The following is an 18,188-nucleotide window of genomic DNA, read 5'->3' as shown; positions in this document are numbered from 1 at the left end:
ATTCAATCCAGACAAGTGGGCGTCTCCATGACAACCACTCACTTCTGAATTTACTTCTCCTGGCCCCAGTGGTGGGCACAGAGGCCAGGAAATCCACAAGTGTGCTCCACCCTGGGTCTGTCTCCCGCTCCTGGCGTCCTAGCTGGAGGGTCTGATTTCTGAGAAAGCTAGAGGAGGCTGGAGGCTGGGGGCGGGGAGGAGAAGGGAGAGAGGGTGAGAGGAGGGAGACCAGGAAAAAGGGGGAAGGATGAGGGGTGGGGGGAGGGGAATGATGGGGCAAGGGAGGAGGGGAGAGAGGAGGGGACCGAGGAGGGGGCGGAGAGCAGGTGGGATGGGAGCCACAGATGCGGACAGACAGAGAGAAGGGCGGCGCTCAGGGGCGGCAGATCCTTCAGCCACCGCGCAGCACCTCGACTGTCGCACTGGGAGAGCCACCCTCGCGCCGCGCCGAGGAGCAGCCGGGGATGCAGCCGCCCGCGCTGCCGGTGCCCGGGCCCCTGGCCCTGCTGGACACGACAGGTGAGCGCGGCCCGAGCATCCCCGAAGGCTCCCCGCGGGTCCCAGCTCGCAGGGGAGCGCAGGTCCAGCCCTTCCCGCCTCCGTTAGCTGTGGGACCCTGGCACTAGCACAGGCCCCTCTTCATTCATAGTTTCTCTCCTCGTCTCTTTCTGTGTGTCTCTCCCTGTCTCCTCCCTACTATCTTCAATAGGAACAATGGCCCACCATATGTATGAACGGGGCAGCCCACACTGCCCTCCTTTCCGTCTCTACCCTACTTGAGCCTCTAAACATTTCTTCACGTTCCTTCCAAGGAGCCAGTTAGCTTCTTCTTGCTTGAAAGGGACAGGGGCACAGCTATTTTTTTTTCTTTTTTCTTCATTCCAAGGCGCCCTTCCACAGACTTCAACCCCACAAATTCTCGGAATCTCTAATCCTTTGATTTCTGGAATCAAGACCCATGCAGCCTGGAAGGCAGGCGTGAGCGGGAAAACAGGAAACCTGTTGCACATTACAAGTTGGGGAACGAGCCTAGGTTCTCTACTCGGAAGTGGCCAAGATGGGGTCATGTTGGGTGTGTTTTCCTGAAGGGGCGAGGGCAGAGAAGGTTTTGAAAATAAGGGGAAAATGTTGCACAGTAAGGGATGCTCTGACAGCCGCAGCGAGGGGCCACGGGCGGTCTCCTGGGGCCCTGCCCCTTGCTTCAGAAATGATCCCGTTGAAAACTATGGGTTTTTAACCTCATGACCGTGTTTGGAGTATCTATGGAAAGTCTCTTTTTAAAAACCAATTAGAAATGTTGTTTGATTTTTAAATAATAATCAAGGACTCCGGCTTCTTCTTCAAAGAAACAATTCTATTTCCTCCACTCTCGAAAGCAAAATACTCTATTGCAAAACTTATTTACATGCGTTTTCACCCTCCAGGAAATGAATTAGTTATTAAAAACTTTGTGTTATTAACTCTAGTTATTACTATATTATTATATTAGAATGACTTGATGGTTTAAAAATAGCATTTGACTTTTTTTTTTTCCTTGTGAGGAGGAATTATAAATCTAAAAAAACACTAGGAGTTGGTCTTTTATGTCAAAACACAAAACCTTAGTGTAGCTGGGTGGGATTATGGGTATTTTCTTTCTTACATTTCTGTGTTCACCACCTTGGGCACATGTTACATTAAAGTCAGAAAAAGAGGGAGATTGATGGCTGGGGGTATATCATTCTGCCTTGGTCTACTTTCCCAGGGACTGTCACTTTATCTCCACAACTGGGTATCCCCCCATGATTAAAAGAACTCATTCTTCTTTCGGGGAGGCCTGGGCCCTGCCAGCAGGTAGGCCATGACTTTGAATGCCCCCACCCCCAAGTCTTTATGAGATCTCCCTTCCCTTCCTGGCTTTACTAAGTGGAGAAAGTGCTGAGTGATGGAGACAGAATCTGCTCCCCCGTGGCCCCCATCCTTGCACTTCTTCCAGACAAGACCAGGTTGTCACAGGAGCTGTGGTTTAGCAACTCTGGCCAAGGCTGGGCGTAGGGACAGGTAGGGGCAAGAGAACTGGAGGGGCTCATGGGGAGTGACAAGGTGATATTCTGAGATATTCTAGATAGGACGCACAGGGGGACAGACTGGAGTTTGGAAAAACAGTGAGCAAGACAGGTGAGATGTAGCTGTTGGCCCATTCAGCTTCACACGTCAGAATTACTCCCTTCAACTCCCAGTTGGAGAAACACTGGTGAAGAACAAGTGCTATGCCATCTTAACATTAACACTACCATGGTTAATATATTTATTAATGCCATGATTAATATATTCATTACATTCATATAAACATATAAGAACCGTTTACATATATTCTCTCACTGGATCCTTGTAACAGTCTTAAGAGGTGGGCAAAGTAGGTGGTTATTATTACCTCAACTTCACAGATCAGGAAACTGAAGTTCATTCATTCATCCAGCATGAGGAAACGCGCTATCTCCTAGTGGGAGCTCGCCCTGGAGTCCAGCATGCAACAAGACAGACACAGCCCCTGCTCTCACGGAGTTCTCTTTTGGCTGGGCTCAGAGAGGGTGGCTGGCTGCCTAAGATCACACAGCTGGTCTGAGCAGATCCAGAACAGGGTGGAGACAGTCCATGTAAGCTGTCACCACAGTTACACACCTAATAGTAGGTATTTTAGTTCACAGGCACTGTCTTAAGAGCGCTTTAATTGTAGCAATGCACATAATAATAGTCTTGCTAACGGGATAGGGGAATCTAGGGAACAATTCAGGTTATTCTAGTTGTCTTTCTCCAATTCAAAATCTCCTTTCTCTCCAAAACCTGATCTAAAAATGCATGTCTCATGGTAATTATAAGGCAATCTTAACCTATTCTTACCTTTCTTGAATTAATATCTTGATTCTTATTTTTTTTTTTTGCACTATCCTTTATTTATAAAGAATAAGGTCACAATTTTTCTTTTTGTTATCTCTGTTGTACCTGGAGTCAAAATGTGACAGTATGTGTGAATAGAAGAAGATTGTTCAGAACCATTTGTCCCCAGCGTCCCATATGAATGATGCTGGCTCTCTTTCCTGGCCTGATATGAACCTGGGAACCTATGATAGAAATGCTGACAAAAGGGGATAGCTTACACCTTCTGCTTTTTATTGTGTAGCAGCTTCAGAGGAAGAGTCCAACTTGGGAAAAAGTGGTGAAATAGTAAAGTTATATTGAAAATGATTCATGGGAAGATTTTCACGAGCTCAGAGATGTGTTTAACGTTTTACTCTGTGATTAGAAGTCAGGATGTCACTAATCAATTTGACAAGAGCTGACCAAATGCTGCTAGCTTAGTGGATCTGATCCTCGTTCATCATGCCAGCGTCCTGAGGGGATGAATAAGACACAGAATTACAAGCTTGAAGAACCAGGATATCGTCAAGGGGCTTTGGCAGACAGACTCCTAAGGGAGCTAAGAGATGAGGCACAGAGAAGGTTATAACTGTGGTTTGAAGTAAATGCTGAGGCACCTAGCGAATTATTTTGGGCATAACAGATATGCAAATCACTTAATTAAGAAAACTAGCAAAACAAAATCTTTTGAGGAGGAGGGCATTTGTCTGATAATTTTCTCAAATACTTAGTCCCATAAAATTTAGTTTACAAGTCCTATGGATCTTAAATCACATTTTAATAATCACAACATTGAAATGGGAAACTAAGAGAAAAAATAGACAGGGAAGAAAAGCTGAAGAGGAAATTGTACCAATTAAAAGCCATCAGCATGTGGCTCTGTTCAAAGATATGTGGAGGCTGGGAAGGGTAACGCGGGAATCAGGAGAGATTAATCCTCGGATCTTCATTGAATGAGACAAAGAGAGAGAAAAGCCGAAGTTGCTACCCAGTTACTAGGTAGTACTGTTATTGTTAATATGATTATTTTATGAACGTCCACAAAAACAATTACATTAGCTTCCAAAATGTAGAAGATATATTTTTAACTTTTTAAAAAATATGTTTTTATTGATATTTAGAGAGAGAGAGGAAGGGAGGGGGATAGAGAGATAGAAACATCAATGAGGGAGAAATATCATTGATCGGTTGCCTCTTACACCCCCTCCCCATCCCCCCGGTCTTTGCTGGGGACCGAGCCTGCAACCCGGGCATGTGCCCTGACCAGGATTCAAATCGGTGACCTCTTGGTTTCTGGGTCAACACTCAACTGCTGAGCCACACCAGCCGGCATATATATTTTTAACTTTGGTGTCCTTTTTTTTTTTTTTTTTAAATGTTCCTATCTTTCTAAAAGTAATAAACCAGAGCAGAATTTCACCCCTGGGGAGGTTTCTTTCTTTTGCTTTTCTCTATTGGCCACTTGTTCTCAAAGTGGCGTTGCCATTTCAGGCCTCTGTTTCCCCACAGACACCGCACACCTGCTGCAATCATTCCCGGAACTGCCCATCTATCTGACTCCCAGGCTCACTACCTTGTACAGGTGGCCTTGGTTTCAGGCTTTGAACAAATGCAAGAAAAAAGGGTCATTCTATCTGCATGCACCCTTCTTTGCAAGTAAGATGCTGTAAATGTTAGTCAAGGGGAAGGCCGCTATAGGGAACTCCCAGAGCAGATGCAAATGCAGTGTCCCAAAGACATCGAGCGTCTGCTTGCCCTTGTGGCTGTGTTTTCCCATGGAACACTCCCACCCATGTGTCACCCTCAACAATTCTATGTTTGTAATAAAAATTACTAGAAAACAACAATGAAAACAGCAATTTAACAACCATCAGATAAAGCTACATACACTTCTCTTGCTTGTAAAGAAGGATTCTGTGGAGCCACAGAGAATTCTTTCCAAAGCTTGTACAAGGACTGTAGGTTTATCCTCTGCTTTGCAAAGTTAAATTTTACCTGAAAACTTTTACTTTGTCCTTAAAAATATTTTGCTTTCTTGCCCTAAAATTCCCCTTGTAGAAATTTATTCTAAAAAGGTGTTTATCAGATTGTGTTTGTTGTTTTTTTTTTAAAACTGTATTTCATTTTTTGGAGCAAAACTGAGGGGAAGATACAGAGAATTCTCATACACCCCCTGTTCCCTCATATGCACAGCCTCCCCCGTTATCAACATTTGTTACAGTCAATGAGCCAACATTGACACATCATTATCACCCAGAATCCATAGCGTACATTAGGGTTCACTCTTGGTGTTGTACATTCTACAGGTTTGGACAAATTTATAATGACATGTATAGTATCTTTCAGAACAGTTTCACTGCTGTCAAATCCCCTGTGCTCCGCATTGTATTTTAATAATAACAAATTAGAAACAACCCAAATATACAACAGTAGGGATAGGTTAATTGACACATCCATTTAGTGGAATACACATTATAAATAAAAATTATGTTTAGAAAAGTATTTTAAAAGCTGGACAAACCCTTATAGCTTATTAGTTAAAAGAAACACAGATTTTTATTTTATTTTTAAATTAAATTTATTGGGGTGACATTGGTTAATATGTTCACATAGGTTTCAGGTGTGGGTTTATATGTTATAAGATCTGTGTATTGCACCGTGTCCCCACCACCCAAAGCCAAATCTTCTCCCATCATCATATATTAGGACCCCCTCCCTTCCCCCCATCCCCTTCCCTCTGGCAACCACCACACTGTTGTCTGTATTCATGAGTTTCAGTTTTATATCCCACATATGCGTTAAATCATATGGCTCTTAGCTTTTTCTGACTGACTTATTTCACTTAGCATACTATTCTCAAGGTCCATCCATGTTGTTGCAAGTGGCAGGATTTTTGAAAACATTCTGGTCCCAATTTAAGAAAGACCATAAGGCTATATGGCTATTAGGCAATTTTGGGTGATAAGATTACTGTGAAAAAAAATTTTTTTTGTATTTTCCTGTACTTTATAACTGTTCTACAATAAATAACTACTGTTTTATGAACAGGCTAAAAGCCATACCTTTTAAATAGAAAATTTACATTATTTCTTTCCCTTGTAAAAATGTCATTATTTTTTTTGACATTTTGACAAAAAGAAGTGTGAAACTGAGAAAAGACAAGTGGAGAGAAAAATCGAAGAATTCTGAATCTGGAGGGGCCTTGGATTTCCTATTCAGGGCTGGCAAATGTGCCCCAGCTCCTTCCTCCCATGCTCAGGGCAGACATAATTAATCAATCAGGGCATCTCTCAGATTCCACTTGAGTTGGAACTTCCTCGCCATCCACAAAACTGCAGCAGGTACAGGAAGTGGCTTGCTTCTGCTGAAACAGCAAGCAGGGCCTGACCTCTTGATAAGAGTACAACTGTGGCCTGGGCATCAGGCCACCTGGGTTGTCATTCAGTCAGTGTCCTCAGGACAGAGAGCCTTGGGAGGGATGATGGGCCTCAGGGTGGCTAGTATGACTGGACAGATAGTAGGGAATGTCATTCTAGAATATGTGCGGAGTTTAGAAACATTGGGGGATGTTGCAGAACCCGTGTCGGAGTGATGTGCCTGGTGGCGTGGCCGTGGGCAGTCAGCATCATCTCCCACATCATCTCTGGGCTCCTGTGTGTCTACTCATGCATCCACTCACGGGTCCACTCATACAACAACTTATGCATTCGCTCTTGGGTCCATACTCATCCCTCAATGCTCATTCAGCAAAAACTCTGCAGAGGCGACAGTGGTGGGCCCGGGAGCCACTGCCAGGGCATGTCCGAGAGGCTTAGATGAGAGGTGTGGCATGTGGCTGGCCCTGGGGGCTGTGATCACGACAACTTTGTTGCTTTACCTGTGCTCTCGGTGAGGGCCGCACAGCGCCGTCGTCAGTAGGCCACCGCTGTCCAGGAAGGCTCTGCCCTTTTCTGCGTGGCCGGGCTGCCCAGCTGGCCCATCCTCAAGGCAGAGCCTTTGGAGAAGGTTTTACATAGTCCATCCTTGTTCCTCTGTAGTTTACTCTCAACACAGCAAGCACAGTGCTGCAGGAATCAGGAAAAGGGAACCAGAGGACCTCCCTCCCTCCTCTGCTCAAAATTCTGCAACAGTTGGCTCTCTCTCCCAGGTACAGCTGGCACTAGCAAGTGAAGCCAGGGGGCAGGGACAAGAGTCCTCCCTGTGGATGCAGATAAACCTGCATCTTTAGGGAGCCAGACAGAGGCGCGCATAATGGAAGGAATTGGAGCCTGAAGGCTGGGATTTAAATCCTAAACATCCACGTCTGAGTCTAAAGAGGCTGGGCCAGGGCTTGCAGAGCAGAGCCTTGCAGGCAACATTAGCGACAGGGCCACTGTGCAGAGGGGAGCCCCCTCCTGACTCCGCCCTGCCATGCCCAGGTCCTGGGTGCTGCACCTGGGCCCAGACCTTCAGCTCTCTGGTAGTTTATTCTCTTAGTGAATGAGGTGATCTTGTCCCCTCCAGGGGGAAGGTAATAGGTGGTTTAGGATGAGATTCTTGGGAGAAGTGTCTTCCCAAAGGTCTGGAGGGAGTGGGCTGTGCCGAGGGCTATGTTGAGTCTGGCAGAGGTGCTGGTGAAGGGAGAGGGGGGTCTTGCATGAGGTTCCCTTCAGCCCCCGGAATGAAGTGTCCTTCCTAAGACATATACTCTTGCTAGGTTTGTGTACTCAGTTGAGCTACGTTTTTCTGAGCTTTCACATCGATTTACGGTTTCGTGCAATCTATTTCTGAGTATGTAACAATCCTGTTCTTGGGTGTTCTAACCTTGACTTGACATTAAGCTTTGCTGTTAGGACTGCGGAAGTGCAAATCTTTGGAGGCAAACCTTCTAGAGCCAGGGATGGGGGACATCCAGCCTGCGGGCTGTATAAGGCCCGAGAAATCATTTGGTCTGGCCCTGCCAAGGCATTAGGGGTGGGTTAATTAAATGTTTGACCAAATATAGCGGGCTAATTTTTAAGTTGATAATTTTGTATGGGCTGCAAATGATGTTATAAATATCCAAATGGCCCTTGCAGAAAAAACGTTTTCCCACCCCTTTTTTATAGTGTGAACAATGTCTGCATGTCTGCAATTCAGGTGGTCATCTGAGCTAGTGGTTGCAATCAGATATTAAGTTGTTTTCCCCATTAAACACATGTGTGCACGTGCGCGCGCGCACACACACACACACACACTTGATTTAGACACCTTTGGCACCAGAAGAAACACCCTGCGTTCCTTTCACTCCCTGTTTTGTGGGGTCATAGGGATTGAGATGGTTAAGCTTCAGTGCCCCTGAGGTGGACACTGACGAAGGAGAGAGCAGTGAGCATGCGCCCCTGGCTCCAGGACAGAGAGGCCTCCCAGAGCCTGTAGGGCTCAGAGACAAGGGCCGTGCAGACACCAAATGCGCTCATGTTTACTAGGACCCCCCTCGGAGCCTCTCCCTTACTAACAGCTTCCTCATTTATCCTCCTCCCAGAAGGGTTTGGGAGAAGAAAGAAGACTTCCCTTTGGTTTGTGGGGTCTCTGCTTGTGGTGTCTGTCTTCATCCTGACCATCGGCCTTGCTGCCACCACCAGGACGGAGAATGTGACCGTGGGGGGCTACTATCCAGGGATCATTGTGAGTGACGGGGTCCAGGGGTCTGAAGGGGGGCACTGGGCACCACAGATGTCTGTGTGGTGGTGACACACTTTGCTCCAGCTCCCCAGAGCTGGAGGTTTAGGGCATGGGATCTTGTTTTGGTGGTTATTGTTGGCAGAATGATGACCTCAAAGGTATCTGGGTCCTACTCCTTGGGACCTGTGACTGTGGTGGTCCCTTCTAAGGACCCTGTGCTAACATTGGACACCTGGATGATGCAGGGTGTGGACGATGATCCTGCATCATCCAGGTGGCCAGTGTTAGCACAGGGTCCTTAGAAGTGGGGAGGGCACAGGAGAGGCCTCGGCTGTGCGATGGGAGAAGTTGATGATAGACGAAGTGCCATGAGCCAAGGAGCGCAACAGCTCTGGACACGGGAAAGGCGTGGCCCAGATTCTCCCCAGAGCCTCCAGAGGCAACCAGCTCTGTGACACCTAGATTTTAGCCCCGTGAGACCAAGCTGACTGAACCAGTCCTCAGAAAACGGACATTTAGCTTTAAAAGATACCTGCCAAGAAGTCTTGATGGATGATTACAACCGATTCTCAGGAGCCTCTAGGCACCATTCCCCCTTCTCCCTCTCTTCTTCCCCAAGGTTATCTGTTTGTCTGCTCACCTGAGTCAAAAGCTTATCTCTGAGTGGTGTCAGCCATGTCCACAGGTGACGTTCTTCTGAAACATCCATAGTTCTAGTTTCCTAATATCTTACCGGAGGAGTCCTTCTCTGACTATGGGATTTGAGACAGGCCCAGGAGAAATATCAGGTGGGCCTCTCACCTGAGGCCCAGATGCGGAAGATGAGCTGTGAGTGGTCTGGGCTACCATGAAGAGGTTGTCCTCCAGGAGGGGAAAGGGGGGCACACAATGCTATCTTTTCCTGTAATCTCTTCCTGACCTAAGAGTTAAAATGTTTGAACATAGAAGATGAGATGGATCCAGTGGTCCCACTTCTAGGAATATATCCCAAGAAATCAGAAACACCAATCAGAAAGAATATATGCACCCCTATGTTCATTGCAGCGCAATTTACAATAGTTAAGATTTGGAAACAGCCCAAGTGCCCACCAACAGATGAGTGGATAAAAAAGCTGTGGTACATCTATACAATGGTATGCTATGCACTGTAAAAAAAGAAAGAACTCCTACCATTTGCAATAGCATGGATGGACCTGGAGAGTATTATGCTAAGTGAAATAAGCTGATCAGAGAAAGACAAGTATCACATGATCTCACTCACATGTGGAATCTAATGAACAAAATAAGTTGATGAACAAAATAGAACGAGAGACATAGGAGCATGAAACAGACTGTTGAACCTCAGAAGGCAGGCAGGGGAGGGTGGGTGGGTGGGAAGAGATCAACCAAAGAACTTGTATGCATATATGCATAACCCATGGACAGTGACAATAGGGTGGTGAAGGCCTGGGGTATGGAGTGGGGGCAGGCTAGAAGAGGTCAATGGGGGAAAAAGGGGGGCATATGTAATTCTTTCAACAATAAAGATTAAAAAAAAAAAGAAGAAGAAGAGATGGATCATGACTCAGAAGTTTCTATTCCAATCACCGGCTTCCATCGAGCCTGAGGAGCCCACCCAAATGTACAAGGACCCATCTGCCACTTAGTGGTCAGAACTTGGAGAGGCGGGAGTGGCCCACCTTGGCCCTTCGATAAGATGTTTTAAGGACGGCAGTCTCCTATGCATTCTTTACTGTTAAAAGTCTGCATCAAGCCACCAGACGTGCTAACTGGGTGCTTTTTCCTTGTTTTTCCCTTGCTCTCAGCTGGGCTTCGGATCTTTCTTAGGAATTATTGGCATCAACCTGGTGGAGAATCGAAGGCAAATGGTAAGAAAGTACATTGTTACTTTCAAATGGCAATACTTCATCTTTTGTTTTTTAGGCTGAATAGTATGGAACTGTTTTCTTAACTTCCTTTTTGGGGTTGTTTATTGCAAGTGTATAAAAATACAATTGGTTTTTCTATTTAGTCTTATATCTATGAAACCTAATAATTGTTGAACTCATTTATTAGGTCTTGTAGTTTTTATTTTTAGTGGATTCCTTAGAATTTCCCATCCATAAGATTAGATCACCTGCAAATATAGATAGTTTTGCTTCTTTTTTCCACAGTCTGGATACTGGAAGTTCATTTTTATGGCTTTAGTAGAAGAAATGTGGGCCTTGGAATGGAAGGATGAAAATCTGGAATCGATAGCAGCTGCCAAAGCAGTGTGGGCTCCAGCTCCTCAGTTAGCTTCCCTGTACACCCGGCAAGTTAGGGTCCCCCAGGTTCCTCAGAGCACAGCCCTTTGACTGGCGTTGTCTGCGATGCCTCCACAATCTCATTTCTGCCTTTTCAAGGAAAGCTTTCTTCCAAGGCTAACTTTGAATGATAAACATATATTTCACTATCTAACACTTAATTTAATGGTTGTGAAAGCCAAAACCTGTGTCCATCAGCAGTAGCAGCGTGATCTTGGGAATCTTACTTGGCAGACTTGAACCCCAGTGCCCACATTCTCAGGGGTGCCTGGAGCATCTGAGCTAATGCACATGAGGATATCCAGCACACGCTGGCCCATGGCAGGTGTTCAGAGAATAGTAGCCATTGTTGAATACCGTGTTTAAGTACATAGGTTAGTCAGAGCAAGTTGTTTCAAAAAGGGACAATAGCAGGCTGAGAAAATGTTAGCCGAAGAGAGAATGCTTATATTTCATATGCTCCTAAATATAAAGAATGCTTTATTTTTTTCTTGAATAATTTTAATTTTTTACTACAGAAAAATTTAAACATATTGCAAACTAGACAGACTGGTAGAATGAACCCCTCTGTACTCATCTCCCAACTTCATCAACTGTTGACTCAGGGCCAGTCTTGCTTCGGCTCCCACCCATTTCTTCCCTTCTCATGTTATTTTGAAACTAATCCCAGACATGGTCTCATTTCGTCTATAATGATATCATTACGTGGTATCATTTCACTCTGTTCAATCTAATCATTAGAAGTGGCTTCATCATTATCTCTGCCCATTATTATGTTAGTCTCCAGTGACATCTAAAGAATGCTCCAAACTGAGTCAGCTTTTGATACTTTTCCATTGATGAGTGAGTTATTACTTTGTAGTCACCGAAACAGACACATGAATCACTGGTTTCACTAATAGCCCTGTAGCTTAGCATGGTCCCAAAGGCAGAGATGGAGAAGGTAAAGGCCTAAAAGTTTGTTAGCTGCTATCTCCTCCCCACCATATGTGCATACACACACTCACACACACATACACAGGGATCTTCCTGGATTATAGGTTAAAAGCCACTGAACTAGAAGAACCAATAAGGACTAATAAGTAACTTATAGATGAAAAACATTTCTTGCGAAGGGTTAGGGCATCAGCCTTTGTCTGTCTGGTCTAGAGATATTATTTTTTCTCTTCCACTGAGTGTTGTGTGAGAGGCTCCTGTTGTCTCCCTCTCCTCTCCTCTGCCTAAGGTCAGCTTTTGGTCTATTGGGGAGGGGCTGAAGAACAAGGGACCCTGAGGGATACCTTCCCCTGCAGATGCTGCCACCTACACCTTCCAGAAGTGTGGTTAACTTCAGGAGAAGGTGGGGGGTTTGGGGTGAGGAGGGTGAATGGAGAAGCCACCGGAGTTGCCCACCTTTCCTGCCATCTGGCCACCTGGGGTGTGTGTGACAGAAACTAGATCTGGTTATAGAAAACAGGTCAAGTTCCAGTATGTAAGCACCCGAGTGTTGGGGCTTTTGAGTGTGTGTACCTGCTACTGAGGAGGCTCAGCACACTGATTACATAAGAACTATTGCTTTGGTGCCACCTGCCTTCTCTAAGATCCACCAGGAGAAGCGAAGTTGGACCTCTGCCCTGTCACTTGCTGGGGTGTGACTTCTGAGGACCAGCCTCCATTCCACCCGCACGGTCTTGGCCTCTGGACCCTGGTCCCTCTGTTCCTTCTTGTTTGAAGGATCCAGCCACAGGGGCTGTGGGCCATCCTTTCCCAGCACGAGGGGCTGGCTGCGCAACTCAGAACATGTTTCGCTGCACTAACCTGGAGCTTCCCACGCTGCGGCTGCGAGTGTGTGCCAGGATGTGACTCTCTGGCCAGCGGCTCCCTGGCAGCCTGTTCTTTTTTTCTTTTCTGCAAAAAGCTTTGTTGTTTCATTTGGTCCATTGCGTGGGAGAGGGCTCCAGGGTGGTTAAAAGAGTGACTAGTAATTTCGGGGAGAGGCTCAGGTAAAAGCCAGAGACACTAGGGGGATGCAGAGGGGCCTCTGCAAGGCCTCTGGGCCCCAAAGGCTCCTGGTCGTGCTGGAGGGTGACCCTCAGCTCTGTGACTTCCTGGAGAACCACTTCCTGGATGAGGAGGTGAAACTGATCAAGAAGATGGGCGACACCTGACTCACACCCGCAGGCTGGCCGGCCCCCAGGCTGGGCTGGGCGAGCATCTCTTCCAAAGGCTCACCCTCAAGCAGGACCAGGAGCCTTTGGACCCCAGAGGCCTTGCCGAGAAGAGGCAGTTGAGGCTGAGAAGGGCCCAGAAGGTTCCATTCCAAGGCTGGGAGGAGAAGGCGGAGCTCCTGGTGGATAAAGGCTGAAATGAGACCAGGAGAACCAATGGCACCGCGACCCTGTCGGAAGGTCAATGTGGAGTTAACTCTGTCTGAACTCATCTCTCAAGCTCTTCATTGCGTGATGTGCCATGAGTGTTCTTTCACCATATACGCTAGAGGGGCTCCCTCCTCAATCCCAGGAGGGTTTCATGACCTCACTGGAATCTTTTCCTATATATCATCTCCTCCTCTTCGACCTTGACCCTCGTCATTACTTCAAATGTCAGCTGAAATCCTCCTTTACTCCATTCCCTGTCTCCCTTCATCTGTTTCTCTCTGTGATTATAGACAAGATCCTGCTGCAGGCCACTGATCATCGCAAAGATGTCATCTCTATGTCCTATAAGAATAATACGTAGTAGATTAGATAAGAACAAATTCCCATGACAGATTATCCTAAGGAACATATAGGAGTGTTTGGTCTCCTCTCAGGTAATGAATCCTCCATCTTATTCTACAAGACAGGTTCTATCTTTGACATGTGTGGTCAGTTCTGAAGAGGGGGAGGGTGGGGAAGACAAGAGGAGGGCCACCTCCAGCTTCCTTTCACCTTAAGCAGAGCAGAGCCGAGCCTTTGCTTTATTCCTGTTAGGAGTTTTACTTACAGGCTCAGGCCACCAAAGCCACCTCCTGGGAGAGCTGAAGAGGTCAGGGGACATTCCAGGCTGTCCTCCTGCTTGTCTCTGGGTGCTGAGGGACGGAATAAACACTTAATGAGTGCCACTCCTTGCCAAGCTCCTGCTAGCTGAGCTGTCTCCCTCTCTTGTCTCTTCCTCTCTGTCTCTGTCTGTCTCTGTCTCTCTCTACCTGTCTGGAATGCCCTACCCTCCACCCCCACCTTCTTCTACTTAATTAACTCCAGTTCCTCCTTCATATCTCAGGAAAGCTCCCCTAACCTCCGGGATTCATACCTTTATAACATTTATCCTTCCTAGCACTTACCTGTTTATAATGGCATGTTCCCTGAGATGCCAATCTAGTTTTCTCACTGCCACACACCTTTGCTTAGTGAATGAATGGCTCTTTGGAAGACATGAACTTTAGGTGGAAGTGGTTGCAGAGCTTTTAGCTGCAAATAACATAAACTCCAGCCTTAGAGACTGTGAGGATTTGTATCCCTCCAGGACGTCCAGAGTGGGTGGTTTTATGGCCGGCTGACTCGATGGCTCCGTGTGTCCTGAGACCCCACTCCCACCGGGTTGTCACCCTCCAGATATAGCAGCATCCAGAGGAAGGAAGCAGATGGTGTCTTCCTTTGATTCTCTCGTAGGAAGGAGAAAACTTTCCCAGCATCCATGGCAGACTTTTCCTTTTATCTCATTGGCCAGTTCCACGCTCATTTCTATACCAACCCCTGTCATTGGATTATCTCACCAATAACAGGCTCACTGAGGAGCTGGGTGGGGTCAGCCCCCAGAGGGAGGTGACTAATGTGGACATGAGGGGCCTAATAAAATCAACATTAGTTAGCAGGAAAGAAAGGAGGGGTGGATGCTGGACTGACAGTCAGCAGGATTCCCTACAGAGATCTGTCTTCTTTGAATTGGAAAGTCCAATTTCAGGCAATGCATTATATCACCTGTGTGTCTGAGAAGATACATCTCATTTCAACAAGTAGTCATCGAGAGCTTACTATGTACCACAAGGGACACAGTCTCTGCCTCAAAGTTTTAAGTTGTGATGCAGTCCATTTTATCTATTTTTCCTTTTACTGCTCATGCTTTTGTTGTGAAATCTAAGAATTCATCACCACATTGAGGTCATGAAGATTTACCCTTATGCTTCTTTTAATAGTTTTATAGTTTTAGCTCACTGGTCAATTTTTAGTTAATTTTTGCATATGGTATAAGGTAAGGGTTCAGCTTCATTCTTTTGCATGTGGGTATCCAGTTATTCCAGCACCATTTTCTCAAGAGACTGTTCTTTTACCCCATTCAATGAACTTGGCACCCTTGTTGAAAATCAATTGGACATAGGTGTTTGGGTTTATTTCTGAATTTTAATCTCAGTGACATATAGACTGTGGTCTATATGTCTAGCCTTATGCCAACATCACACTGCTCTGATTACTGTAGATTGCTAGTAATTTTTGTAATCAGAAAGCATGAGTCCTCTCATGATGTTTTTCTTTTTCAGGATTGTGTTGTCTATTTAGAGCCCCGTGCACATCCATGTGGCTTTTCCATTTCTGCAAAAAGGCCATTGATATTCTGCTAGGGGTTGCATTGAATCTCTAGATTGCTTTGGAGAGAATATTTCATCTTAACAATATTAAGTCGTCCCATCCATGAGCATGGGATTCTTTCCATTTAATTAGGTCTTTTAAAATTTCTCTCAACAAGTTTTTGTATTTTTTAGTGTACAAGTCCTTTACCCCCTCAATTAAATTTATTTTTAATTATTTAATTTTTTTGGATGATACTATAAATGGATTTTTTTCTTAATTTCCTTTTTAAGTTGTTAATTGATGGTGTATAGAAACCACTCATTTTTTGTATATTGATCTTGAACCTTGCAACTTTGCTGAATTCATTCATTATTTGTAGTAGTTTTTTTGTGTGGATTATTTGGTATTTTATATACTTGGAATCATGTGAATAGAGATAGTTTTACTTCTTCCTTTCCAATGTAGGTGCTTTGTTTTTCTTTTTTTCTGCCTAATTTTCCCTGGCAAGGACTTGCAGGAAAATATAGAACAGTGGTGAAAGCGGGCATCCTAGTCCTGTTGCTTTTGTTAGGGAGAAAGCTTTTAGTCTTTTACCATTGAGTATGATGTTCGCTGGAGGTGTTGGTTAATACCCTTGATCATGTTAAGGAAATTCTCTTCTATTTCTAATTTGTTGAGTGTTAATATCATAAAAGAATTTGGATTTTGTTAAGTGCTTTTTCTGCATTAATTGAGATGACAATTTAGGTTGTTTTTTTGTCTTCATTCTTTTAATGTGCTATATTACATTGATTGGTTTTCTTGTGTTGAATCACTCTTGCATTCCTGGACCTGGGGTGTGATCCTTTTAACGTGCTGTTGGGTTCAGTTTGCTAGTATTTGATTGAGGAGTTTCACCTCTATATTCATAAGGGATGTGGTCTGCTGTTTATCCTGTCTTTGCATATTTTTGTCTGGCTTAGGTATCAGGCTAATGCTGCCCTCACTGAGTGTCCAGAAGTGTTGCCTCCTTTTCTACTTTTGGAAGAGTTGGAATAGGATTGGTGTCATTCTTCTTTAACTATTTGGTATAATTTACCAGTGAAGCCATCTGGTCCTGGGATTTTCTTTGTTGGGAGGTTTTTGGTTATGGATTCAATCTCTTTACTTCTTATAGGTTTATTGAGATTTTCTATTTTTTTTCTTAAGTTAATTTTGGTAATTTGTGTGCCTTTCAGTAATTTGTCCATCTCATTTGGATCATCAAATTTGTTGGTGTATAATAATTCATAGTATTTTCTTACAATTCTTTTAAAGTTAGTATAATGCTCCCACTTTCACTTCTGATTTTAGTCATTTGCTTTTTTCTCTAGTTTTTGTAGTCAGTTGCTAAACACTTGTCAATAATGTTAATCTTTTCAAAGAACCAACTTTTAGTTACATTGACTCTACTGTTTTTCTATTTCTTGTATACCTGCTTTAACCTTTATTATTTCCTTTCTTTTGCTGGCTTTGGGTTTAGTTTGCTGTTATTTTTCAAGTTCTTAAAGTGTTAGGTTACTAATTTGAAATCTTTCTCCTTTTTTAATGAGCGTTGTGTTTGCCATGTCCCTTGAGATCGGCTGTTTTTGTTTTCATTTTTGTTCATCTCAAAGTGTTTTTAAATTTCCCTTGTGATTTCTAATTTGACCCATTGGTTTAAGAGGGTGTGTTTAATTTTCACATATTTGTGGATTTTCCATTTGTTATTGATTTTTAGCTTTATTGACTGTGGTCGAGAGGAGGAAAGGTAGCGGCAAAGGTGAAGAGACAAAGGGTAGGGGTACAGATGGAGGAGACGGAGTGCAGGGGTGAAGATGGAGTAGACACGTGCAGGTGATGGCTAACCTTGACAAGGTAGGGACAGACTCTAGTGTGCAGACAGCAACATCAGCAGCCTTCTGAAGGTTAAGGGAAGCTGAAAGGAGGTGGAGAAGGAGCTACAGGGGAGTAGACATCAAGGAAATGGTTTGTGGTTTGAGAAAGGAGGAATTCTGGCATGTCTGTGCCGACGGAAGGTCTAGTGGAGGTGAAGACAGGAGGCTGTGGGGGAGGAGGCAGGGCTGGTGGTGCGGTGTTTGTGGAGCACGAAGGCGTGCAGCCCTGAGTGTGGGGCCGGCGCAGGGCTGGCAGGTGTGGTCATTGTACAAGTTCTCTTCTGATGGCTTTTGCTTTCCCAGGGAACTGAGCAAAGGGTCACCTGCTGCTGGGAGGAGGGATGTGTGGGGCTGATCAGAGGAGCAGGTATGGTCCTTAGATGAATGAGGACAGGTCCCCATGCTCACCTGTTCAGGTGTGAAGTTGGAGAGCTGTATTTAACTAAGTTTGGGTTTTGGCAAGACCGTGAGGGAGGAGCAAGGGGTTGTGGGTATTCACAGGGTCTGTAAGCTTGGAAATGTGTACACAGTTCAGATGGTGACCAGTGCGGGACCAGGGTGAAGGGCCGGGTGGCTGGAGGGTTGGCGCCTGTGCGGCAGTGCTGAGTGGGAAGTAAGACCGTGCAGGGCGTGGCCAGCACTGAGAGGGGCTGTGTGCTGAGGAAGGCGGTGAACATGGGCCAGGCGCTGAGAGCCAGGGCAGTGGAAGGGTCACCTTGGACCTCAGAGCCACCAAGGAGCATGGCTGTGGTCACACTGGTGAGGGTGACCGTGAGCCAGGAAAGAGGGAATGACCTGGAGGTCCTTGAATGACAGCCACCAGGAGGAGTGAGAAAAGGGACCTGGACTTAACGTCTGGGGTTGTGGGAGGTGAAGAGAGAATGGTCTCCATGGTGATATGTGCCGAGGCAGAGCATGGCCTGTCCGGAGTCCCAGGCACC

General features: G+C 45.4%; 1 protein-coding gene across 3 annotated transcripts in view; it reads left to right on the top strand.

Annotated features, from left to right (window-relative positions):
* Positions 1-464: 464 nt before the first annotated feature.
* TMEM255B (transmembrane protein 255B) overlaps positions 465-18,188 on the top strand; it is a gene marked incomplete at both ends in the record, with an annotated part of 38,510 nt that continues 20,786 nt past the window's right edge. For 2 of the 3 annotated variants that reach the window (XM_079779310.1, XM_079779308.1), the window contains 3 exons: positions 465-519; positions 8,402-8,544; positions 10,347-10,409. In XM_079779310.1, coding sequence (XP_079635436.1) covers positions 465-519; positions 8,402-8,544; positions 10,347-10,409 — 261 coding nt within the window. The remainder of the gene's footprint in view (positions 520-8,401; positions 8,545-10,346; positions 10,410-18,188) is intronic. The other variant, XM_079779309.1, reaches the window with a different exon arrangement.

The sequence above is a fragment of the Cnephaeus nilssonii genome (genome assembly GCF_951640355.1).
Source record: "Cnephaeus nilssonii genome assembly, chromosome: 8".
Taxonomy (NCBI): domain Eukaryota; kingdom Metazoa; phylum Chordata; class Mammalia; order Chiroptera; family Vespertilionidae; genus Cnephaeus; species Cnephaeus nilssonii.
The sequence above is the reverse complement of the archived record's forward strand: the minus strand, read 5'-3'. Positions and strand labels throughout refer to the sequence as shown.